General features: G+C 39.0%; 1 protein-coding gene across 1 annotated transcript in view; it reads right to left on the bottom strand.

The window, feature by feature from the left end:
* The window catches only part of MYLK (myosin light chain kinase), a gene marked incomplete at both ends in the record, with an annotated part of 175,412 nt that overhangs the window by 19,372 nt on the left and 128,866 nt on the right, over positions 1 to 27,174 (bottom strand). The window contains 7 exons of the mRNA XM_079539151.1: positions 2,747 to 2,950; positions 3,992 to 4,085; positions 4,184 to 4,222; positions 7,338 to 7,640; positions 19,348 to 19,501; positions 22,334 to 22,461; positions 23,383 to 23,433. Coding sequence (XP_079395277.1) covers positions 2,747 to 2,950; positions 3,992 to 4,085; positions 4,184 to 4,222; positions 7,338 to 7,640; positions 19,348 to 19,501; positions 22,334 to 22,461; positions 23,383 to 23,433 — 973 coding nt within the window. The remainder of the gene's footprint in view (positions 1 to 2,746; positions 2,951 to 3,991; positions 4,086 to 4,183; positions 4,223 to 7,337; positions 7,641 to 19,347; positions 19,502 to 22,333; positions 22,462 to 23,382; positions 23,434 to 27,174) is intronic.

The raw sequence follows: 27,174 nt of genomic DNA, 5'->3' as shown, positions 1-27,174 counted from the left end.
TTTTAGAAGATATATAATCAGAAATGCCACTGCAGTTTCTACTAATATGGAAATTAAAAAGAACAGCATATGCTTCACAAACACAGGGTTACACTGGATTACAGCACATTCGTAACATGAGGTGTTTGTGAAAACATCTGCTTGCAAAATGCTGATAACTGGAGCACTCTGCAATTCCACACAGTAACTATCCTGACACTAAAAAAGTAAAGGTTCCTTTTTGACTGTTAACATGAGTAACGATCACTTCTTTTTAACAGAAAGCTGTCATACTTTTCAGATCCCTAAAATGAAATTTTTCCAGAAGTTGTGTCATTGCCTCAAGTGTCACTTTATCATATTATTTGGAAATGAGTTACAGTTAATGCATCTGCACATTGCTTTTCCTTTAAAATCTCTAGACACCATGGTAACATCATTACATTAAACTTCAAGCGCGTGAACAGAATATATGTTTTTCCATTTATGTCCTGATGTAAATCCAGTTTAATTTTTCATGGGTTAGGAAGCTGAACTGAACCAAAGCAGACAAGGTCCTGCACACACACAGCAGTAGCAGCTTCCTTCACACAGCTGCATCAGAATCTGTCTGATCAGGTCGGTGTGAGGAAAATACTCTTCTCTACAGAGGCACAGAACACACATTTAGAAGTGTTTGATTTTGTGAGTAAGACTTGGAGGAACAGTGAGAGGAACAGTGAGAAGAATCTATGCTGGAACTGCCCGGGCAAATACTCACTACATTTTAATACATCTCTCTTTGAAACAACAACCTTGTGCCAGCTTTAATCACACCAAGTGGGGACACGCAAAGGTTACGGCTGCGATTCTGCTTTAATAATTTTGATTTTCAACACAATAATCTTATTATCCATGTCAAAATAAACTATCTGAAGTATGCAAAAAAGGCACTTGAAGGCACTCAGCTCCCAATGCTGAATGCCATTTACCATGTGCTACTGGTTTCTTATGTTCGTTTTCCACTGAGATACTTATTTTGGAAGAAGTACTTTCTTTATATACAACAAGGAAATGCCTGAGATTGCACATGAGTTCCAGCAGACAGATAGGATGATTTTCAGAGAAGAATTGATTGATTTCATTTGCTGTAATAGTTGACTCAAAATGAGTCATCAAAAAAATCTAAATTTGTTATAGATGTAACACTATGGAAATTTTCATGTGAGGCTTCAAAACCACTGTAGCCATCCATCCCAAACTAAAATCTCATCATAATTAGACTGGTCAGCAAAGCTACTTTACATTGGTATTTTTGTATTTTTTTTTATAACCTCCTTTTGTTGCCAGAGGGGAACTAATGGAGTGTAAAGCCATATGCAATTCAAACCTTTTATACATTTCCTTGTTTTCCATTAGGCCTGCCAGCTCCCAGTTCCAAGCTAAGTAGGGCTCCCTTCTCTTACCATCATCAGCCCGTTCAACTGAATCTAAAAATAAAAGCACTGTCTTGCACACAAGTACTAAGGTTGTATAACGGAATTCCAGCCTCTGAAATATGCCAATGCAATAGCAGCTTTTACATCATTGAGACAAGTGCCAAGGAAGCAAATATAGATAAAGTCTTTTTTGCTCCTAACAATTTATATCTTGTTCAGCAGTCCCAGCCAGCAAGGAACCTGCTTCTCCTTGCAGCAGACAGCACGTGGATGTGCAGCTGTCTGCCTGGAGAAGCAGCACGGTGGCTGATGTAACTTTTTGGAAGAACACATCAACACGGATCAGGATTTCATTTTCTTTCCAGCTGCTACTGCCACAAGTATGGGATTCACACTAAGCAGGTGTGCTATGCATGATGCAAACATCACGCTGGTCATGTGTGCTCATTCTTTGTGTTGCTGAAGTCTGACCTTTACTTTCCACCCCACACCATGCAGGTTCTTACAATGAATTCTGCTGCATGAACATGTTCTCAGCTTTCACTTTTCCTGAAGAAAAAAGTGTCTGCTGTCCTCACACCCCTAATTCCCACCCCACTAAGAAGCTCTGTAGCACTGTGCTTATCTGTGGAAGTTTTTTGGATGGTGCTCTGTTACAAATAAATATTTTACAATCAGTATTTATGTTGTTGCAGGAAAAACACATCAGACAAAACCCTTCAGATACCTTAAAAATCTCAAAATCGGATATGAAGACTAAAGTACTCCCAATGCCTCTTGGTACTATAAATTTGCCTAGATGAATTTGTCATGTAAACTCAAATATTTTGTTAGAATATAGCTCTGAAATTTGCATTTTCAAGCATATTTTTCCCCTCTAACAGCGTGTTATGAACTAATATTCAGTTCTTTGTAAGAGACAACTGGTCAGTGAAACTTGTGACATTGACACAAACTTCTTCAATACCTGTTTAGAACTGCCTAAAGAAAGATATTTTTCTACTTCTTAAGCATCTTTTGGTTCTAAATGTGAGACTGAATTACAGTTAACTTTTCTTCTCTCCTGTCCTAAGCTGGCAATAGAAGAGTGAGCTGCAGAAAAGCACCACACACACCGGACCAAAAACAAACTCGATAAAGGCTGCAATGCATCTTCACTGTTTTTGTGGAGTTACTTACACATCTTAAATGATTTAGGTAAATGATCAGAAAAGTTTCTGAGGTCTGAAAACCCACTTTTGACAGTCTCCCATGTCTAGATATGTTGCTACTTTTGTATGCATAATTAATTTCAATGTTACTAACTTTGTTAGTACAATCTGTGATTCTATGATCTGCTTTATACTTACATTTCCAATACCATAACGATGTTGGCTTTTTCTTCAAAGGCATCTACGCATTGCACGAGCTTTGGGTGATGTAGACAGTTCATGATGCTGATTTCATCCCTTATGTTTTCTTTTTCCTTTGCAGAATATGCTTTGAAAAATTTTCCTGCCCACACTTTTCCAGTCTTCTTTTCAACAAGCCTAAAGACTTGTCCAAATTTCCCCCTGAAAACATACATCTATTTCCATAAAATGTTTTCACAACGTATTGTCCACCATGACCAGTAACATTTTATAAAATATTCCTGTGCAACCACACCCGTCTGAAATAAAAAAATACTGCCATATCAGGTACTCTTCCATACTGATTTTATGGAAAATAACCTACGAGACATTTTGATGAGCACCATATTTAGAGAGACTCCAGTTATACAGTTCTTTCATACAAGAAATTTTAAAAAATGGATGCCTAAAACCAGGCTTTCATTCACGTGACTCTAGTTCTTCTGCACACCTTTTTCTGCAGGTCATACATCTCTGCAGGGTAGCAGAGAGGAAACACCTCAGCTATGATATGACATTTCAAGATGAAGGTGAAATTAGAATTTGAATGTAAGGGTCTCAAGTACTTTTCATTCACTTTGTTGCATAAGCACAATTGCACCTATGTGATACACTTAACAATTAGAAGTGACAGATCTGTTAAGTGAAGCATACAACATCCCTGGCCTTCAGCACCACCAGCAGCACAAATTGCTCAAAGATTACCATGGCATGCAATTCACATAGCCATGAATTTGAGCACTGAGAAATGCAGCCAGGCTAATCACTGACCTTCACTGAGCAATTCTATTAATGCTCTTGGGATTATGACCACTGTCAGCAGAGATCCTAGCCTGTGGGCAGGATAATCTTGTTACCACTAATGGGTATAATGGAAATGCAAGTGCACAGTGTGTTCTTCTTTTCTCAGCTAGACTTCAGAGCATTGAACAATGAACAAATCCTCTCATTTTATTCATACTTGTGCCCAATTTCCCTTGCAAGAAATGCATGTAATGTCTATTAAAAATATCAATTAATAGAAATAAAGGGTCTTTATGTATTGGAGGTTTACATATATTAGAATCTATTTTTACAGCAACAGACAAGCCTTGCTGGAGTGCTAGGAGTGCAAGATACTGTCAGAGTGAGAGTGCCTGAACTTTATAATTGCCTCATAGCTTGGAAAACAAGGTGTCTTCAAAGGCACGATAAAATACTTACGATCCCAGTCTTTCTTCAATATTATAGACATCTGAAACCTTCTGTTCGGTGTTGATAGTAACTGTCCGATAGTTGACCTCTGTTTCTTTCCCTTCTACAAACAAGGATTAGGGACCATGATTAAAACCTCCATAAAACATGAATTAAAATTACAACTTTTCATTTGTTCTGATTAAAATATGAAATTCTTACCATCGTCAGATAGCTCTGCTTCCTCCTCTTTAAGTTCTTCTGTGAAGAGAATAAAGACATGAATAGCTCGTTAAATAGGGTATGGTACTTAAAAACAATGCCCATGTTATTCACAGTAACATGTGTAACTGGTAAACTCTATGGCTAAGCATCAAAAACAGTCATGGAATTAACTTCACAATGAAAAACTCTTCACCACTCCTTCATTTCTACTCGTTACATAGTCAGAATCTAGTCACTGTTTCTTGATAAATAAAGTTCACGTGTTTTGCAGTGCTTGGCTTTTTACTTCCCTACTAGAAACATGAGCATTCTGAATCAATTCACAGTCACCTAATAAATTGCTTTAGGAATGCCTTAGTGAAATAGAAAATAAATTAAATATATTAAAATCGAAAACTACGCTTCTGATTTGATGACAAATCCTGTTCTGGCTTTTTAAAGCAATTTTGTCATTGCAAGACCAAGAGCAAAGCACAGTCGTACACAGAATGATTTCCTGCAGAGCTCCAGACACATTTTTCAGACTCAAGACAACTAGAAAATTTGGAGAGCGTGCACCTTCCTGAGTATGACTGAGCTTTGAAATTGATGGTATCCAAATGTTCTGCAGGACCCAAAGGCAGGCAGAGATGTTAGCAAGCTCAATGGCACAAGACAGTGAAAACTGGCCTGAGTGTCCCAGTTTTTATTTTTAATTCTTGTGTACTTGAACTGCCAGTAGGTTTTTATGTTATTTCTTTGCCTGCAAGAATGAAGCAAAGGGGCCATTGCTGGAAAGCTGTTATATATTACGTACACTGCTTGGACTTGTTCCTAAGACCTGTGGCTATGACCAGCAATTTGAGCAACTGCAAAGACAGTTGCAGAAACCTGAACAACTCTCCCTGTAATTGACTAAGCTGCAGTTTTTCATTGTAGAGTGCAAGCCCAACCAAGTGATTTATCCCCACTGTGTCAACTAATTTATGTTATGAAACATTAATGTGATACCCTGTATGCCATCATGAACTTCAGAATATAGAGCTAGGTGCAGTAGGTGACAAGAAAACAACAGAAAGACAGGGTGAAGGGAGCACAGAAACTGGTCTGAGATGGGCATCACCTATCTAACGTATAAGGCTGCATCTGTATTTTGGTGGCAAAGTCAATCAGGTCTACAATCTGTTCCTAAAGCCCTCCTCTCTTTTTGCAGGATTTGCAATCCCTTGTATGTCCCAACACAGAGTAGCTGCTTTGCAGTCATTTACCAGAAGAGCAGGGAGGGAAGCAAGCCCTCCCTATGCATGGGTAGCTGTCCTCAGATCTTCCTCAGCTAGAAACCACACTTACAGAGAGCACATCACATTTTCCTCCCCTTTTAAGGGCTGTGTAAGGGAGCTGATCCCAACCTTGCTGCCAGCTGTTAGCGTATGCCAAATAGTGATTAGACAGACAAAGAAGTCAGTTCCCTGTTCTGGAGCGACACGATATTGAAGACATGAACTGGAAACATTTTGGTCCCCCAGTGGAAGCCTAAATTAAATAAATAGAATACATCTGAGCTCGGTAAGCTCTGAGTAGCTGTGCTAGAAACCTTCCCAATGGCACCAGTTTTCCTCAAACATGGCAATGTCTACTTCAATATGTTCTGACTTTCAACTTTATTTTAAAGCTGCTTTCTTGAAATTAAGGGTGAAGAGTTACCCACACATTTCTTCACTAGGATTTTGTTGGGATTGTTGATATGTACCAGCCACCTCAGTGTGAAAATTAGTAATCACTCTTTCTGACAGTAATGGAAAATCCCCTGTTACTCAGCTAAGTGTTTACATAGATGACAATTTAATGTCCTGACTTTCAGAGTTGCTGAACACACGCATTTTCCACTGCCTCTAATTAAAGCTATACTCATGCACTTGAAAAATCACGCTCTATATGACTTGTCCTTTCTTCATGCTAGCTGCAGCATCAAGAACAAAAAACCAAGAAGCTCTGGAATTGAGAACACAAAGACAACCTACCCTCCTGCAAACAAAATGCAATTTCTTCTCACCCAAAGAAACATTTTGCTACTAAAAATATTTATCACAATAATTTGCACACTCTATAGGCTCTTTGTATTAAATCTGTGTATAAAAACTGTTGGTCTTAAAAAATAGCTTGTTTGCTTTGGTCCAGTATGCTTGGTCTCAGGAAAAGTCACGTCCCCAGTTCTAAAAGATGTTTGCCCTGCAACTAAAGAAAGAGGGCATTCAAACACAGGGAAATTTACTATGAAGTGTTAATAATATCTCACTTTCTTTCAATTTTATTGCTACTCTTAATGGTATTTTTCCCTCTTTGAAGAGAATCTGCATCCTGATTTACATCAGATTCTAAATCTTTTTAATAGAGGAAAGTAATTTCTCAGAAAGCATCCAAGTCAGCACTCAAAGAGGAACACAATCTATTTTGTTTAGAAGTGCCTACTGAGAGGCTTACAGAGCTTTCTGGCGCTGCGCCACCTTGCTATCATTTTGCCTTTCTGCGGCAATGGAAGATATCACAAGGATTATCTGAGACACTCAAAACTCCAATGCTCTGCATACACAAGTAAGGAAGGAGAGATACAACACGTTGGCCAAGCCTTAAAGACTGGAAATACAGAAAAAAAACCATCATTTTGGTATACAGTTCTGGGATTTCCAGTGTGGTAGGGGTATAGATGTGATTCTTGCACAGTAGGTAGTTGTGGAAATCTACATACAATATCTATTTTGTAAAAAATAATGTTGATTTTTTTATGCGTGTTCAAAATATTTGTACAAGTTTCAGAATAATTTCTAAAATGCACCAGCTCTTCCCATTAGCCCTTTGAGGCAAACAGTAAGAGTCAAGAGATAGTAAACAGTATTTTTACATTTCTATCTAAGTGGAATCAAAAATATTTTTAGCACCCACACAACACTGCAAACTCAACATGCTAAGTAGGATACAAGTGTTGAATTCACAAAATCAAGAGTATTAGGAACAACAGGACAGAAGGCGCTCTACCATGCTGGCGTCTGAAGCATGGCAACCACACCTAGGTATGAGACACTCAGTTTCTGTTGTGTATTCAGTGCTTGGCTAGCGGCAAGCAAATTTGCTTTTTCCCAAAGCAAATTTCTTAAAAGTTCTCTTTAAAACTCACCTTCTTGTTTCTCTCCAACTTTTACCACCTCAGATTCCTGACTGGGCTCGCTGATGCCGTACACGTTAGCAGCTCGCACACGGAATTTGTACTCCCGGTCAGCCTGCAGGTCCTGCACGTTGAAAGACGTGCTGCGGCAGGTAGTGAGGTCTGTCCATTTGTTATCCACTGAGTTCCAGATCTCCACAGTGTAGGACTGCACCGCGCTTCCACCATCGTAAGAGGAGCCGTACCATGAAAGAGTGAGGGAGGAACTCCGTATGTCTGATGCACAAGGTGTTCCAGCAGGCGGGTCTGGTTTATCTGTAAAAACATATACACAGAGCACGCTCGATGCAATTGTACATTCAAGAGGCAGGACTTCTGTAGGGGATTACTGGTGCCTCCATGTCATTTCTCTGCTTCACATGTTTGTATTAGAGTAAGGAAACAGCTGCAACACAGTCAGACATAGAAACCTGAACAAGCAAATAGATGCCAGTCCCATTTGGGCCTCAGCATGGGCTGTTCAGTCCCTGGGAGTCTAGCTAAGCCATGCTGAAGCCTAACGCCCCTCACAGCTATCATTACAGGAACTACTGAGACTAAAACCAGTCACAGATATGCCCCCATGTACTGAAAGAAAACCTCCCCTCACAGATCTTGAAGGATGATGTCTGCCAATAATTTATTGAACTTCTTTGCCTGTGAGCAGATTTCTGAAGCTCAGTGTGCTTTTTGTTGGAAAGAAATTCAACTTACACTGCATTATTTAAATATTGAGACTTTCAGATCACGTACATTTTGGAAACTGCTGGGGAAGGGGAACACAGAAACTTCAAACTGCTCTTCCTAACTTAGAGACTTATTCATATATTCCTTATTTGCATGGCTAGAGCCAATATCACTAGAACCTGGTGTGCAGATGAGCAACCAGCTATGCAGGAGTGTGACAATACAAAAACCTTGAAGTTATACAACTTTTTCAAAATTAAGTTTAATCATTAACTATTTATTGAAATGAATTTTCTCCTAAGGGAAAAAAAAAAAAAAAAAAAAAAAAAAAAAAAGCCAACTTCTTAAAAAAATAACTGATTAAAACAAGGGTTATGGAAGTTAAGCACTTTGAAAGACTTAAGGGGAACAAAATACCTTCTCTGGGAATAATCCTCTCAGAAGTAATCTAGCAAAACCTACAAAATAATGATGATGTTGATCGGGGTGAACTAGTGGACTAAGGCTGAATGAAAAATCATGGGATGGGATAAAATGACAGAAGATAAAAATAAAAAGATAGTGTTATGCTACAAACAGCAGTTGCAATGGACGCTGACTGATAAAATACCATTCCCTTTTGCTGGTAAAACTGCCAATGGACATTATTACATTTTCCTTAAGAGGCAGAGCTGCCAAACCAGCCAAAAAAATACAGCTAATTTTCTTAGCAGTAAAAACATCAAAATACTGGTGAAATTGATGCGCACTTTGATAAAACATTAACGTGGTGGACTATATCAGTTATCTCTCCATACTGAAATTATCATTCTTAGGAAAATGACTGAGCAGACAGAAGTGGTGACAGTTTGCCACAACCATGCCTTTGGTTCTGGGACTGAAAGACCTCTCTGACTCCTGTGGTTTTGCTCACAGAGAAGGAAAATAAGATAGTCTAATCTGATCAAGACAGTTAAACATCATTTCACTGTCTGGAGCGGGGCCATCCCTTTTCCACAGAGTTCCATAGACCAATAATTTCCCTGCAAGTCAGCTGAAGTCGGTTATCATTGGATATCCACCTTCCTCCACAGTTTATATGTACTAGGAGATGTATAAATAGAATTTTGAAGTATGAGGGAAAACATTGAGAGGTAAGAAGAGATACGAAAACCAAGGCTTTATAGATGGCTTCAACATGACAATGCCCATGTGGAAGAGAGATTGATGGCCAGAGCAGAGGTTATTTGCACTACTTTTGGCAACATGTAGAACACTGTTCCACTAAGAGTCATTATTATATGTACATCATTTGTTAAACAAAATAGAGACATGATGTCCTTAACCTCTGGAATGGCTTCTTGCCCTGCTTAGTTGTCACATTTTACTGGCCTCACTCTCTGGCAAAATATAAAGGACTACTGACAAGTACAAATTTATAGAAGACTAGGACAGAATCACAGTCTCCTGATGCCTGAAGAGAGGCAGCCCTATTCTCTGGAACAGCTCTGCCCCAGCCTCCTCAGAGTGGCAAGAAGTGAGAGTTCGGTGCTCACATTCACTATAGCACCCTTTTACAATACTGCATCAGGCTCCAGAGAAGTGCTTGCGTTGTACACATGACAGTCAACTGTTTATCACTACAAATTATTAACCATACAGAACTTGCAGGGAACAATATTGCCTGCGTCCTCTTGAAAAATCTGCTCAGAAGAATATTTGGCTGTATGTCATATTTTCTCCTATAGAATCATAACTACATCATCACAGAATGCAGATTTAAGAACTTGGTTAACGACTGACTTACCCTAAATCCAAACAGAACAGTGCAGTTCCTGGTAGCAAGGGCAAACACTTTGAAGAAAAGCCTACGCCAGTAGTGTATCACACACCAGAGATGTCTGTTTGGATTTGTCAAAGTAGCACAGGTTCTCTGACACCTGCCATGCACACAGCTGAATGTGGGCAGTAAGGGTTTATTTTAAAGAAAAGAAAAAAAAAGATATTGCTTGTTCCAATACTAAGACCTGTTTTAAGAGATAAGGCTAGGTTATAGAGTTCCGTACATTTGATAGCTTCTGACCACAGCTCTACAATGAATCCATATTTAGTATTACATATGTCTAATTAATTAGGTCTGGTATTAGATATGGAGATTGGCAGCCCTGCCTGTGGTAGGGGTGTTGGAGCTTGATGATTCTTAAGGTCCCTTCCTACCCAAGCCATTCTATGATTCTCAGTATCCCAAGGCACAGTTACCTTGGTGGTCTCTCTTTCCATTTCCACTTACCTGGATAACAGCAACACATTTTGTCAGCACAGTTTGCAAAAGCAAGGCTTATGCACGTGAGCACTGAGAAGAGAACATTCATGGCCAAGGGGATGTCAGCTGTCAAGAAAATGCTACATAATTTTAATTTAATATCTGCCAATCTTGAGAATATTTCTACTGCAGTATTTTTTTTTTTTCCCCAGTAAGAAAAATAAGTGATTTTTGACTTTTGAATGAGTGAACCTGGAACCCTGGCTGGACTTGCTCAAGCCAGAAAGATGCACTTTTGATTTGAAACCTACCATGTGCTGCTGCTTGCAGATCTGCTCAGTGTATGCATATGGAGCTAGTAGCTGCTGTGGGAGATCATAAACAAGAAAGCCTAATCTTTGCTCTTTCTTAATATGACAGATGTATATATAGCATTTTAACGTTGTTAAAATTATTTTATATCAGACTGGATGGTATTCCACAGCTCTTCACATTCAGAGAATTTGCAGATGGTCTCTCCATGTGTCTGTTTTGTTTCTCAGTAGTTTATTCCATGGGGATTTTAAAGGCTACCCTTTATTCATCTGTCTGTATTGAAAGCTAGGATACTTTGCCAAACTACATTCCCTTCTGGAATATGAAATATCTATCAGCACAATTAACTGCTTCCAATAAAAATATCCAGTGAGATGGGGTGTGGAGTTCCCTATTTTGTCCTTCTGTTTTGGTGCTTATTGCACCATTCATGTCCTTGAGCTGAACATCTTCACTATTTCATTTGTTTCATGTGCCGTCTTTTGCACTCATATACATCACACTTAGGCTTATATTACAAGAACTTTACGTAGACTTCATTAGACTACAATTTTGTTCTTGCTATTCTGCATTAAACCATAGCTTCAAGTCAAAATGTGAACTAGAAACAAGTAAGTGCATTGAAAAATACACTGCTCCTTGTGAACACTTCCATAGGAAATATTGGTAGAGGGAGCTATTGATTTAAAACATCAATATCTAAATTCAGCTTCACTATTGTTTGCAGCAAAAGAAAAAATGTATGTTCTCTATCAGATGTCTTATCTATGCAAAATCAGGGACATTCCAGTCTTGGCCAGTTTGCATCATGCATATAACAACAAAACAAAGACTTAGCTATGCTTTATGGTATTCTGGATGGTGTCCATAAAATTGGCTGTACCCACAGTACTGTTGAACTTGGTAAGAACCTTAAAAACTCCACTTTCCTTTGTAGTGGACAGTACTTACACTTCTTTTACTAGGATATGTGTTCACCTTATTTGACTAATAGAATAATTGCAAAAGTGAACAAGGTAAGCGAGGGGTTAAACAGTTACACATTAAGTGTGTCACAGGCACAAAGCTCCTCAGGTAATTGCAGGGTTGCCCTGAACTGGCTCACAAAGGCCAGCTGCAAGCAAAGGAGAAGGCCAATCAGCCAACTTGGCCTCCAACCTGCGACTGTTCTGCACAGCTGCATGGAAACTGCATACAGTCACTAACACTGCAGGGAAGATGGAAGTAGCAGCTCCTGTGTGCTATACTCTGCACAGGAAAGTAAGAGGAGTGTGGAGGTGATGTGAAAGGGGTCATCTGCTCTCCTCCATCTGTGCTCCAGCAGCTATGCACAGATTAGAAAAGAAGCTACTTCGCAGCCAAAGGAGACATAAATTACCGCTAATCCAGAGCAAGAAGGGAAAGTGAGGAGGTCAGATTCACTTTATTCTCTGTGACACTCTTTCCTCAGGGTAGAAGGTAAAGTCACAAGCTGGCCTCACATGAAATGTATAAGCCACATTTAAGAACATGCTGGGATTGAAACAAGCACTTATCTACTCCCAGATTGAATTCTGCTGCACTCCTTCCTCAAATTCTCAGAAATACTTTGGTAAACGGTTTGAATATATATTCTGCAGTAACCTTTAATTATTTTTGATTTGTATACACTGAAAAGCATAAAGCATGTGCTGCACAACATTTATCATAGAACCAAACTCAACTCGAAGTCCTTGTCTTTTTTAGTGGTCTACAAACCCAAATTCCTCCTCCTAAGGAACTTTCTCTCTTCCTGTATGGAGGCAAACCCCAGCTCACACAGTGCACCCACATAACGTGAAACTGTGCCACCCAGATTCTCACTAACTTCTCAACACTGCTCCATTTACAGAGCCTGCAGAACAAGTACCACTCCAGGAGACCAAAAAAGGCAGTGTTCTCCTTATCTAACTCAGAGTGCAGGGAAATGGAGACTGCTCTGCTGTTTGATGTGAGGGTTAGCCCAAGCCCAAGCTGAGCTCCAGGGCTTGGTGCGTATTAGGAGCTCACAGGGTTCTGCTGCTCTCTTAAGCTGTTGCAGTAGAAAACCTCTGGAAATGCAGAACAGTATAACTGCAGTCCCTGAAAAGATTAATGTTTCTTTTACTGACAGAGTAAGTCAGCACCAAAGCAATGTCTCTGAAGTAGTTTTCTTTATCTGTTCTCAAAATTCGTTTGGTTTCTTTCTAAACCCAGTTATCATATTACTGTACAATACTATTATTAGCTATTGTGATATTTGTCTGTCAGATAAAGAATAGACAGAAAGAAACAATTTAATTCCATTCCACAAGATGTTTAGCCAGAGAAGGTATTTAATATGCTGCAAAAGCCAGCTGAACACTGTCCATGCCGACAGCACTGGCAGAGACTTCATTTGAAATTCATCAGCAGGAGAAAAGCGAAACCATAAAAGGCCATAACTGAACTCTGCATTATTGCTGACAGAGCTTGGGGTCATGGCAGACTTCTCAGCTGTGCTTGGAAAACTATGCCCTGCAGATTTTTTTTTCCAAAGGAGGGAACTGGTATAAGTAGAGAGATTGCTACCCCTTTCTATACTATATTACGCAGTAATATCCTGCTGGATGTTACTGCACCACAGGTTTGACATAAACTAGAAGAGAATTCCTGTATTCTCCCATAGAACAACACAAGGGAAGAGGAAATTTTCTCCTACTGAAGCAGACTCTGCAGCAGGAGCCAACGACCTCATGGACAAGGTCCCTTAGCTCAGGGGATTTCCACAGCTACAGCTTTGTCAGAGTTTGAAATTCTCCTCTCCCCTTTAATGCATACAGAAGACTTGCGCTAGCCTCCATGAATTGGGGCTCTTCCCTACAGCTCTAGCTGTTATTTAAACACTGCATTTTTTAGACCTGTGGATAAAATAGCTCGTGAACACAGAAGGCCTGCAGCACTGCTTTGTGTCGTCTTTTCCCAATTTGCCAGTGGGGTGACTAAGGCATGCAGGAGTGCAATGACCTTGCCCAAGGACATGCAGGAGAATGGAACAGGGAATGAAACCAGAGCTCAGCACTCCTACGCATATGCCCACAGCACAAGAACATCTCCTTCTGCCACGGGCCCAAGGTACAAACAAATATATCTAATGCATTCTCAGAAGCCCATTTTCTAAACCATCTGCTACGCCCCTGAGTCAACAAGCTATTCAGATTACTCATGTGCTACACATTGGGCAGCTGGCTTGATAGCTGGTTGAATGAGAGCTCTGATACCTGCCTAGTGAAAAGGAAGGTGAGTTTTAAGACTTGGTGAGATGTAAGCTGATACCAAGTCTTTGCAGTGTGAGTTTACGTCCTAGGAACACTGAGTTCATGTGCGGAACTGGAGTCATGATGAATCAATCATTCCTTGATTGAACTAAGGAATTCCTAGTATTTAACAGCAGGTAAAATACAGGAAGTTCGAGAATATTTCCTTTACTTTACTGGGAAAGAACAAGTGGAGATAAGTATGAGGAAAAAAACAAATTAGATTGTTCTGTTGGAATTTCTCCCAGCAGAAATGACATTGAAACTAGATGGGCCTTCAGAGAACAAAGGGATCAGTGTACCAGCACTGATGGATAAGGCAACATATGCTGTTTGTCCTTTATGTGCTCTAATCTTGCCGTCATAATTTAGTTTTGATGTGGCTGCAGAGTTGGGCCACCAAGCAGTAGAGGGGAGACTTGACAGTGAGAGTTACAACACTCCTGAATAACAACAACAGAAACATAACCATCAGCAGCATAAGACATCTCTTCCTTAACTGTCAGTCTCATTGCCCTTTAACAGAAAACTGATGACAAAAATCCTCCAGCAATCCGAAGGAATTTAAAAGGTGAAAGGTTAGAGGTCAAATCCACCCACATACTGTTAGGAAATTCATTGCATTCTTGGACCCTAGATGTAAACAGGGAATCACATGGCTTCCGCAAGATATAATCTGGTGCTCCGCAAAAGAGGCTGAAAAAAGTTTCAGAAGCAGTCATGTCAGTGCTTTGGAGCTGTCTTGTTTTCTGTTGAAGTTTCTATGCTTGCTTCACCAATGCCTGCACTTGCTTTGCCAGACAGGGGCACACCGTTTCTGACACTACTGGATCCACTCACTGAGCAGCTAGCCCCAAGCCAGACCTCTCAGGCACTCACAGAAATGCTGATAGTGCCGCTGTTAACTGATGATTATGCTACTACATTTCCTTACAGTAGAATTTAAGGGCAAAGAACTAATGCTAGTACAGCTATATTCCTTTCTGAATCAGAACTAAGTCCTTCATGTAATAATTAGTAAGTCTGCCACTATGTTCACTGACTACTGAAGTTAGTGTTAATCTTATTCTCATGGAAATTCTCAAGTTAATGTTTTCATTTTTGCTTGGGAGACTGCTCACACATGTTCTGTTAAAGGCATGGAAGTAAGTTTTGCCACAGAATATGATTTCTCCATCCTCACTCAAGCAGGGAATCACAGCAACACACAGAGCAGCAGGTATTAATAAAGTCATATTATACTGCTTGCACATCTGTATGGAACGTGCTTATATGTAAGTATACTTAAGTTCTTGGCTTATCGCTGTTCAAACAGTGCATGAGGACACAGAGTGTACATTATGTACACAACTGCTTAGCATAATAAATATACCAGAACAATTATCTTTGAGCTTTTCAGATTGTGAAGATATTGCTCTTATTCTTTTCCATGTACCTGTCATACAGCTCACTGATCACCACCATAATTTTTATACAACTCTACAACTGAAACAGTACAAATTTAAAGGACTTAAAATACTTAGTTGATTAAATTTGTGCCCCAGGTAGGCAGTACTTGTGCTTTTAGTTCTGTATGAAAAATCTTCACCAATACCAAAAGTATTCACCAAACACTTCAATACCCCTGTATATAAGGCATGGAAACATTAAGCATTTTGCCCAAAATCATGAAAGCAGTTTACAGCACAGCTGCCAAATAGACCACTTAGAATCATAGAATCATAGAATCACTAAGGTTGGAAAAGACCTAGAAGATCACCCAGTCCAACCGTTCACCTATTCCCAATAGCTCCTACTAAACCATGTCCCTCAACGCAACATCCAGTCTTTCCTTGAACACCCCCAGGGTCGGTGATTCCACCACCTCCCTGGGCAGTCCATTCCAGTGCCTGACCACCCTTTCTGAAAAGTAATACTTCCTCATGTCCAGCCTGAATTTCCCCTGGCGTAGCTTGAAACCATTCCCCCTGGTCCTATCACTAATGACACGAGAGAAGAGGCCGACCCCCAGCTCACTACAACCTCCCTTCAGGAAGTTATAGAGAGCAATAAGGTCTCCCCTGAGCCTCCTCTTCTCCAGGCTGAACATTCCCAGCTCCTTCAGCCTCTCCTCATATGGCCTGTGTTCCAGACCCCTCACCAGCTTCGTTGCCCTTCTTTGAACACGTTCCAGGGCCTCAATATCTTTCTTGCAGTGAGGGGCCCAAAACTGGACACAGTACTCGAGGTGCGGCCTGACGAGTGCTGAATATAGGGGAATTCTCCTATAACTTATTCTCCTTGACAAATCCTCCTCATTAAATACTATTATTTTTTTGACTCTGTCACACTACTCAGCTTCAGCTAATATGAAGACCAAGTTTATTTTTCAAAAATGGTTGCAGACTGAGGCATTCCTGTCACACACCTAAAATGTTCAGAAACAGCAGTTTGATATATTTTCCCAGATACAGCCAATAAATGGCATGAAAGGAATGAATATTCCCTGCTATCACCCCAGAGTGAGGGCTCTGCCTTTCTTAAATCAGTCCTATTGTACATTCTGCACATCACTGGCTCACTTAATATAGCTTTGGCAGCAGAAGTCTGCTTTAATCTGAGACAGTGTCTGCTGTGAATTATTAGCTCAGTCCCACATCAGTATGATTTGGATTTGGAGCAGAGACATGCTGCAAAAAATCCCCCTAGAGAGATGTTTCAACTAATGGAATTGCTTAATTGAGAGAGCTAATTTTGACAATAGAGAAAAACTCAACACGGGCATTTTGAGAACAGTCTGTTCTTTAAGGGCAACTTGGATGTCTTCTACTTCAGGTCTCTGAGTAATATTAGTGCTTACACAGGCACAAAGTTCCACACTGAATCAATGGTAAGCTCAAACTCTGTCCCTGTGGCTCATCATCACCTCACACTGCCAATCAGTTTAAAGGGTCTCCTCTAACTTAACTAAATACTTGTGCATCCGTTGTGTGGATTGAAGCAGCTTATTCTGGAGGCTGAGTTTAATGGAAAAGTGGTTTGATACATAGATATGGATAACTGGTTTGATCCATGAGCTCATAGATATTAATTATAATTGCAAAAAAAAGAATTAAGAAAAAAAAATCGTTAGAACAAAGTTGGGATTCTTTCAAGTGCTTCTTTTCCCATCATACACTCCTCAGACTCTGAGCATCAGAAATCACCGCCTAGATTAGTTAAGCTTGCAGATGAAATCTACTCTCTAGCACTAGGGCTTTCTCCATCTTAAGAACGTGGGAGTAAAGGCAAGTTTCTTCCCAGTACTTTGAACAGAGCAGAGAGTACAAACAGGTGAAGATGAGCTTTGCTATACTAAGAGCTCTCACGTTTTGCATACTTAGAGAAGTACAGATTCCTCATTCTGACTACAACCTCGGAGAAAAGACAACACCTTCCATCATTTCAAAGTGCAGTGTGAAGGATTTTTCTCAGTAGTGAGATTCAAACCTACCTCCTTAGAAGGGAGACATTTTTACCACCCTTCCTCATGTTTTGGGGTACCCGGATTAAAGAATCTGGCCTTAAAATGCATATAGAGCAAACTAGGAGCCCTTGTCATGCTTCTGGTAGTGCTGACATCAGTGAGACATCTCACTGAAGGGCTTGGCAATTTTACAAAAGGGAATTCATTCTTGTCATCAGCCAAAATACATGTCAAACTTGAACACATTGTAAGGATTTTTCGCTCAACTCTCCTAAAAGCATCTCTGTGAATCCCACTGTTCTCTGGCACATTTCTCACTTATGGAAAAGCAGGAGGCTGAGATGAAGCTTTATAAGGTTATAGAATTCAAAGACTTTCAAACCAATTAACTCCAACGGATATAAAACAGTGACTTATATAATGACGAGGCAAGGCTCACTTAATGACAAGATCATAGGAACTGTTGCACCAATTTAGCTAGAAAAAAATCCATCTTGCCCAATAACCTACATTTAGCAGCCTGTAGCAGCTGCCCAGGAAGGAGTAATAAAAAGGAAAATGTGAAGAGCAAATGATCTCCTGCCATACCTCTGGCTGCTAGTCAGTTGTGCCGGGGCTTAGATCACAAAAGCTGTAGCCAGAATAATATATACGATGGTTATTTGAGGACCAATCCTTCATGGCGTTTATTTTTAACCTAGCTATACTTCTGACATGTACAACCTACTATTGGAAGGACTGATATGATTTATGTATATATCAAGCGAAAATGCTTACTTGTGTTCTATGGCATGTTGCTGGCACCTATGTGATATTTATACTCATTTATTGTTATTTTTAACTGTACCCAGTGCCGGAGATTGGGCAAAAGAAACTAAATAATCAGGTGGCCTGTGTCGAAAATATACTCAATAGTGTGCAACTGAAGATATTCTCTCTTACATAGTGGTTGTTGTAACTGGAAGTGTGATTCTACTCATTAAACTTTGCACATTGTCCATTTCACTGGATTGTTGGAATAAATTTCCAGTCCAACTTGGATTAGTGGTATTTTGCCATGGATTTCACTGGAGTCAGATTTTTACCTTTGGCATTATGCACACATTGCTTACTTACTCACTAGCCCACAATCTGTTAAGACAGCAGAGCCAATGCAGTTATGACTATGTGGTAGGATGAAGAATTGCTATTTGAATTAGAATTTGTCCAAATGCCTGGGCTCTTCCCTCCCCAAGGAAGGGGTCCTTATGTCAAGACACCTCTGCAGGCCACAAAGAACAGAGCCTATGAACAGAAGGAAGCAGACTGATGTTTTAACCAGATCTCAATCTCTGCTTGTAGAAATTTCTTAGATTTGCATGGGAACCATTTGCTGCGTATCCATGTCAAGATGGGTCAATTGCCCCTTGCAAAACTCGGTATCACAGCCTAGATTTCTCTGATACTCAGCAGGGCAGCAGTTAAATCTCCAAACACACTGAAACTGTCTGCCAGTCTAAAATTATCTCTGTCCACAGTCTGCTACAACAAACTTGATGCTCTGAAGCTGTCATCTGATATGGCTTTTTGAAACTTTAAAATGCTCTCACTCTCATAGCTTACATGCATATTTAAGAATATATGTGTGATACAGACATCCGAATATAAAGGGCTTTATATTCAAAACAGACTGTTTCTACCCATCACTTTCTGCTTCTGTAAAACAAGTGGACAAAGGTAGGAATTACAATTACAAGGACAAGACCTCCCTCCTCCAAGCAACCGGATGTTTTCAAGTTTCCAGTTTAAGAGAAGCCATCTCAGTCCTTCCTAAACCAGCACTTCTAAAATTTGCAGCCTGGCAAACATCTGATGTTTTTTTAAAGAATTGGTTTTTTGCTTCATTCTTCTTAACTTATCTGATGGTTTTATTTATTTATTTTTTTGCATATCATCATATACACTATTAAACAAATACAGAGCAATGTCTAGAATAACTCTATATCATTATTACACACTCACCAACAACTGTAAGGTTGACTTGTGCTTGTCTGCTGCCAAGTTTGTTTTCTACAACTAGCGTGTAACATCCGCAGTGTTCCTGCTTTGTCGATGATATTGTTAGCTTGCTGCTGTTTTCAGCATTCTCAATTTTGATATATTCATTTTCTTGAATCTGCCAAGTTCAAAAAGAAAAAAAAAGATCTTATGGAGGAATTTCTTTATCTTCATACTTGTAAGAGCTCAAAGTACATAAAACACAAGGATAGGATAATGATGGTCATCTGGAGATAACTCTAGCCAAGCAGTGAGTATGTTCAGCTGGTAAAGAATGTAGTGGACTCAAGTCATCTAGAAATGCAGTGGAATGTTACAATAGCTCCGTTCCTACAACAGAAATAAGGAGCATTGGTGCTTGTGGAACTCCACTAAAGAGCAGGGGCTTTGGTTTCTACCATCTCTTCTACAGGTTTAAAATGCACACTGTGTAATTAGCACGCAGAAAAACTTTGGTCTCACATATCTCATAGAGATCACAGTGGCACAAGGGTTTAGCCCTCATCGTTCTAATTCATTTGCCATGCCAAATGTGTAAATCATCCGTAGCTGTGACTTTTACCCTCTCATCTCAACAAGCCTTGTTCTGTACTTCAACATAAATCATGGTAAGTCTCATGGTTTTGAACAGTTGAAGATGTTGTTGCCTGAAATGGAGATATAATGGTAGAGCTGTGCAGAGAGAAATATAAACTGCAGATTAGCCATCATAAGGCATATTTATTTTCTGGAGCGGCAAAACTTGAAATCTCAGCTAAATACCACAGGCGTATTAAGAATTAGCTTTTAATTGAAACAAAGCTATCATAGCATAAATGGCCAAGGAGACTTAGATTTTAATCAGTATTAACTGGAGACATGAAAGATTATTTTAAAACTCATAATGCTACACTGCAATTATAGAAGCTATACCCTGTGTTCTTATGAAGCAGACAACATAATGTCAATGCCCTTCTCCCACCACTTCCTTCTTAGATAAGAGACTCTTCCAACTATTCTCAGAATTTCAATAAAAATGAAGGCTATTTAGTTTGGCATATCTTGTCACATATATTCAGAGAATCAGAAATTACAAGGCTAAAAGCAGGACTTGTTCTTTCTCCTCAGCCGAGATGAAACATGCACATTGCTGTATGCCCAGAAGTATCCTGAGAAAATGGTTCCTACAGTAATTGGAATAGAAAATAATTAAATGGGATTATGTAGGATTACAGTTTAAATTACTCTGAAGGTTTTTCTCTTCCCCATGATCTTCTGATTCTACACTGGTTTGTAATGTTTTGCTTCATTAGAATTAGTTAATGAGTAAGAGAAATAAAAAAATACACTGGCTAGGTTAAGAATCTCCAACAACCAGCGGGGAAAAACAACTCATTTTAATACTTTACTAATAGAAGTGGCTTTCAGAAGCTGTCTCCGTTTTAGCTGAATGTGGCTCCAGCATCACTCCACTAGATTGCTGTCACATACAATTATATGGGTCATCACAAGGTGACATTTCCTTTGTTTCAGCCAATATATTCATCCAGATTATACCTGTAGGAGGCCACTGTGGCATTTTTGAACCGGAGGGAATGTGAGGAAGGAGCACGAGGGGATGAATCCCTTCTGCTTACTGCACTACACAGTGGAAGGGCTGAAATCAGAATTAACCACTCACTGGCTTTGCTCAAACAACTACAGATAGTCCCCAGGAAGACTGTAAGAACACTACAGTGATTTTCACTTTTACAAATGGAAATGGAACAGAGTCAAAATCATCTGCATTTATAGAAAAGGAAGAAATCCAGGAGAAAAAAAACAACATGTGATTAAATATATGTGAAAAAGAAATTAAAATAATTATGCAGCAAAATACATAGTAGTTGGTTCACAATTTAATTAAAAAAGTGAAATACTGCTGCTCTCACTTATCCTCCTGCACTGTTTATGATGCTTTTTCTTTTCTATATCAATCCCTTTTCATCCTGACATTCCTGAAAAAAAATCTCATTGTAATGTACAATTTTACAAATCTTTAGATTGTCTCATAGAAAATAATTAAGCATATATAAGATGCATATATAAGGTATAAAGACGATTATTTTGACCATCATTTTAGAAATGAAAAAAATCACAGACTATGAAGCTGCTACGGGTATGATGAAATGCTGGTCTCTGCTTTCACTTAGATTTTTAACATAAAAATGAACTCAAAATCTATGCAAATAAGATAGTTACACTTGGTGATGAACACAGAATTGTGAATATATCAGAAACTCACCCATGAGGGGCACACTGCAGTGCCAAGACAGAGCTCAGCAAAATAAGGAATTATACACCACTTGAGGGCTATCACTGCAGAAACGAGTAAATCTTTTTTAATCTTCAATCTCTACACTAAAGAATTCGAAGGAAATTCAGGAATTCAGGAAAAAAAACTCAAAAACCTACACTGCATTCTTTATCCTGAAGTAAGAGGTTATTTGAGGTTAGCAAAGATGGACCTTTTGGACTAGCAGCCTGTTTTGAACTCTTTCAATGTAATGCTGACCCATCTGAATTTATAGACTAAACTTCCTTGTAGGAGGAGCTGTTTTTGTTTATGTTCTATAGAGTGCATAGTAAGTTCAGAATAAAATAAACACAATAGCAGCTACAATATATATTTATATTTGCTCTATCTTAACAGCACTTGCATATTGCATTGTTTGGTTTCAAGTGTTTTAATTATTCATTAAAGAAACTCTTTTTATAAGCTGCCTTTATGGACACATGCAATGTAATTCAAGAAAAAGTAATTCAAGCAGAAAGAACTTTAAGCCCAGGGGATGAGGGAAGCACAACTGCTGATTTGCCTCGCGTGGTGACATTTGTGTGTTAAGATATTTTATTCAAGATTTTTACACCACCTATTGCCCTCTGTCATTGCTTTAGGCCTATTTGTTAAAGAGACCAGAAAACAAGTTACCTGCTTACGGAATTTCATCCAGGTGCAAGTTATGGGTGCTGTTCCTACCACTTTGGCAAACAATTCCACTGATTCACCAGCACGGACTTTTCTGTCTTCTGGGAACTGAGTAATCTGAGGGGGAGTAGCTGATAAAAACAAAACAAAAAAAACACCACCAATCCCTTTATGTTACTATACTTTCTATTGTTCTTAAAATTCAAAACACATTTCTCTCTCAGCTCAACAGTTTCAGAGCCACATCTGAAACATGGATTGGCACACACCTGTTGTTTGCAATGAAACAACATTGTAAACGTTATTTATTCCACTGTAGAAAAGCAATAGCAACGTACATATCAGAATTTTGCTCATACAAGACCAACATACAGAAATACAAAGGCCAAAGCTGCTAAAACTGTTCACCAGTTCCAAACAAACAGTTCACTAAATGTGCTGTAGGATTCTCCTTCACTTCGCGGTTTTGAAAAGGGGTCCCTTCCAGTCTCATCTCAGTTGCATATGCTGGCAGTGTCTGCAAACTTGCTTCATAATAACAGCACTCAGAAAATCTAAAACTTGGTAGCTGCCTTTGACCATCTGTTTTCAGTGGCCAGGTGAGCTTCATGTGGGACATCTATTACACAGGCACAGAAGGAAATCATCTTTGATTTTTCAGCTTCTCAGGGGTGTGTGCTTATGCAGATTTGGCATCCTGTGATACATAGAAAAACCCTCTAACTGAAGGCTAAGCTGTGTTGTGGATATTCAGAAGGGTTGGAGTTACAGTGCTGACAAGCTATAGAATTTTGCTGTAGTTTATTTAATAGTAGCAATTATTTTTGTAATGCTCGTGATTTAAATTTTAGCCAAATGTAATCTTGTGAATAAGCTTGTAAAACAGGATTGGGTTCCCATTTTTCTCCTCACAGAACATAATACCCACCATTTAATCACATGCACAATAAATTCTGCAGGTAAACAGCTGTACTTCGAAGTGCATTGACCGATCTTTAAAACTGTAATGATTTATTATTAATTCCTACAGGATGATGCATGCAAATGATTACCTGCTTTTGGAGGAGTCTTTGGAGCTGGTTTCTTCTTCACTGTTGCTTCACCTAATTATATTAAAAAAAAAAAAAAAAAAAAAAAAAGTTAATTAAAAGTTTTGAGTTTTGGAAGGAAGTAGAATAACTGTGAAGCTCACATTCATAGTGATGCTTTGTTTGTACTTGGAAACCTATTATGTTCTTGTAGCATATTAAACTGATGAAATTAAAATACTTTAAAAAAACACTAAAAAGAGTAAAGTCATCTGCTACGCATTCTCCACCCATTCTCTACCACACTCCATTTCTCATAGCAGCTTAACAGGGGTGAAGACACCAGTCCAAGATCCACTTCATACTGAATTTCTGCTAAAATTTCTAGCATCATTAATGCTGAACAAACTCAGTTAAAGTTATACAGTGAATACCACATGCTACTTCTTATGCCCCGTGTGAGCTAGCAAAGAAACATGTACTGGCAGTAAAGACTTGTATCAGTTCTCTGCCACATCTTCTTCCTCAGGTAGGGACAACTTTTGCTAATATTCACAATGAAAGAGTCATGTTCCCCAACATCTGACACCTCTGTATTACATATTGGGAAGACAATGTTCTAGAAAATTGTGAATGGTAAGTAAAAAAACAACTGAGAAGAAAAAAAGGTTAAAAAAGACTATTTACCATTTCTCAGAAAAAAAGAAAGTATTTAGAGGCTACTCGAATTATGAGGGAGCAGATAAAAAGGAGACAGAAGTGGTTTTAAATGTGGCACGCATGTTACGTTCACAGACAAGTAATGTTTTGCACGATAGAAACATAAAGAGGTTCAAAAGGACAAATTCATAAGAGTTACATCTAGTGCTGGCCATTAAATGTAACGGAATGGAATGCCTTCAAACCACTGAATTCCAGAAATGGAGGAAATAATTCTTTGTAAAGCACTCTCTTTTTACCCACTAAGACTGTCAGACGCTATTAGATTAGGTGCCTCTGCTCTGAGAGGATATTTCTTCTTTTCTTGTGCTCAGGTAGGCAGCTTGATTGAACCAGTCTGACTACTAAGATGTTATTTTCTGCAGTAGAGGCAGTATCGGCCTTGTGCTTTTGAATATCTGGCAGCATCTCTATATGTGCATAGTGACAGCCATAACACTCTCAAAAGGTTTGACTTGGTTCATTGTTAAAGATATTTCGAATTCAGAAGACACTGAGCAGCAAAACAAACAAACAAACAAACCCCCCACGAACAAACAAAACCTCACAACCCTCCCACCAAACCAACAGAGATTTTTACTTCAACCTCCTTTGCTACTAGCTGTGCATGATACTCAGGCAATGTGTCACCTGAGACCCTGAGAATAAGGAGCCATGAGATGTGAATTCACTGTGGGAATCTAATGTTACAGATCGAGCCATGGGCAGTTGTGTGAATATTGATTTAATTTCTGAAGTCACAACTGATTTACTATAGGTTATTAAACGACCAAATGCTTTCATAAAAAAATAATGGTTTACCGGTCAACACCAGTGTTTGTTCAGTTCATTCTGCAGAATATTTCATTGTACACTGAAGTTGTTTTCACTTTCTTCTTAGAATCTATTCCATTGCACAGCTATTTTCTCTCTTAGTATACATATACTTAGCTTCTATGTGCTCTATCCGTATCGTTTTTGTTCAAAGCAGATGAGATACAATAATGAAGAGGTAGGATATTCTTGCAGTGCTTATGGCTGAATCAAAAAAGAATTGGATCTCTCTCAAGGAGGCCTTTCATCAGTGACAGCTCAACAGCACTAATTAAAGGTTTTGATTAAGACTTTTGTAGATTTTATCCTGTCATAACAGGACCATGTCTACCATGTGGGTTTAACTCTTTTTAAACAGAGGCATTCAAAGAGCTCTACTGTTCATTAAAGGGACTCATGACTTGTTGGGTCATCAACGGACTGAGATGTCCCCTTGCTACTCTAGTAACAGCAAAAATATTTCCAGCTTTCCTATCCAACTTCTATGAACAAAAGCAAAAAGTGATATTTTTGAAACAGCTCTCCTCTTTGTCATTGCATTTTCACACCTGGAGCTGAAACTCATTTATTTCAAACTGTAGTCACAGTTATGTAGATGAAACTACTTCTGTGATCAGGTGCCACTTGGAAGGGCTGCAGAATCTGGCCTGTTGTCTGCTGTTAAACATCACCATTAGTGAAAATATACCATTAGTTACGCATTGGATGCACAATCTTATGCAAAATAACTCAGTGATATAATTTAATAATACATAATTTTTTGGTGCTGCATTTGATATCAGATTCTCTCCTCTTCTCTAAACTTAGGGAGAAATAGCTGCTGGGTTATAAGAGTTATAAGGAGTTCTAATAGTAGTTAAAGTAATGACATAAATTTGATTACTTCCGCAATCCATTAAGCCTGATATGAACGAAGAACACCAGTGATGAGGAAGAAGTAAATGCCATCTTGGGTTGTAGATACAACAGCTATTTTTCAGAAATATCACTGCAGACAAATAGGAGAAAAATCATTTTCCTTAATCTAGCATGATATTCACTTGGTTGTTGCAAGTGTCAGGCAAGTTCTGGTGGGGTGATTTCATTCTCCAAATTCTTGTGTTTCACTCTAACTCTTGATTTCTCAAGAATTTTTTTCACTTGGCTGACACTGTCCTTTGCTGCCTTTGCACAATACATACACAGAATGACTGTCTATATACTCAGATACTTCTCTAACTTTCCCCAGTCTATCATCAGCCACTCCCAGTCCCTCACCCACCAATCAATTAAGGCACTGCTTTTTACATGAAAATACAAGACTTTTTTTAATTTTCAGTTTTTACCCGTGAGGACATAACATTCGCTTAACTGAGGATATACAGACTGTCACTGGATTTCATCAAACCATGCAGACTGCAAAGGGTTGCTGGAAGGTCTGGCTGAATATCCTGTTTTGCAGACACAAATAGCGCCGAGCAGAAATGCAAGGCAGGGGCAGTGTGGCAGGGAATGAGCAGAAAGATACGTCTCTGCATCCTTGAAGCTGACTTTTTTGGCAGATGATGCACACTCTACTGTTTTTAAACCATCCTTAAGAATCGCAGCTCATCTCATGCATCTTTTTGAAAGCAGCTTTTGTTTCAAAAGCTGCTGGAGACATGAAAAAATCTAATAAGATTAATCAAAGTTGACGAGGTCAAATGATTGTTTTCATTAAAATATTTGAGCCTCTTGGAAATGTTAGTGTAAGTCTGCTTCTGCTGCTTTTTCAGCAAAAAAGACCTTTTCTCTCTTTTGATATTTACATTGAAACAGGCTGAAGCTGAAAACCAGCCTGGAAAAAAAAAAAAAAAGGACATAATATTCCCTCCTTAAACGAATCTGCCTTCTAGAAACGACTTAATGTAAACATCACAAGGCTGGTATTTACATAACTTTATAGCCAGGTTTGCCTCTTAGAGAGCTTGTGTCTGGGGGCACATACACTAAAAAAGGGAAAGATTCCATACAGGCCGATAGCTGTGGGACATTTGGTTGTGAAGTTCTTTGCCCTGATGTTGAATTCATGAGAGCAGATATGTTCGGAAGCCTCTTTCTTTTCTGTTTTCCTTTTTTGGAATTTTACTAAAAATAAGCATAGCCCTCCCCTGAAATGGCTCTCTGTACAACTTGCTTTCATAAAGCAGAAGTAGAACTCTGTTACAGTCTGAAAAAACAGCAGTACTCAAGATAGCATTTCCAAACAGTCCACAATTTCTGTTTTCCTTTAGGAACAAGTCTAAAGTTATGTGCACATCTTCT

The sequence above is a fragment of the Tetrao urogallus genome, assembly GCF_951394365.1.
Source record: "Tetrao urogallus genome assembly, chromosome: 8".
Lineage (NCBI taxonomy): Eukaryota > Metazoa > Chordata > Aves > Galliformes > Phasianidae > Tetrao > Tetrao urogallus.
Note: the sequence above shows the minus strand (reverse complement) of the source record. Positions and strands in the feature narration are given on the sequence as shown.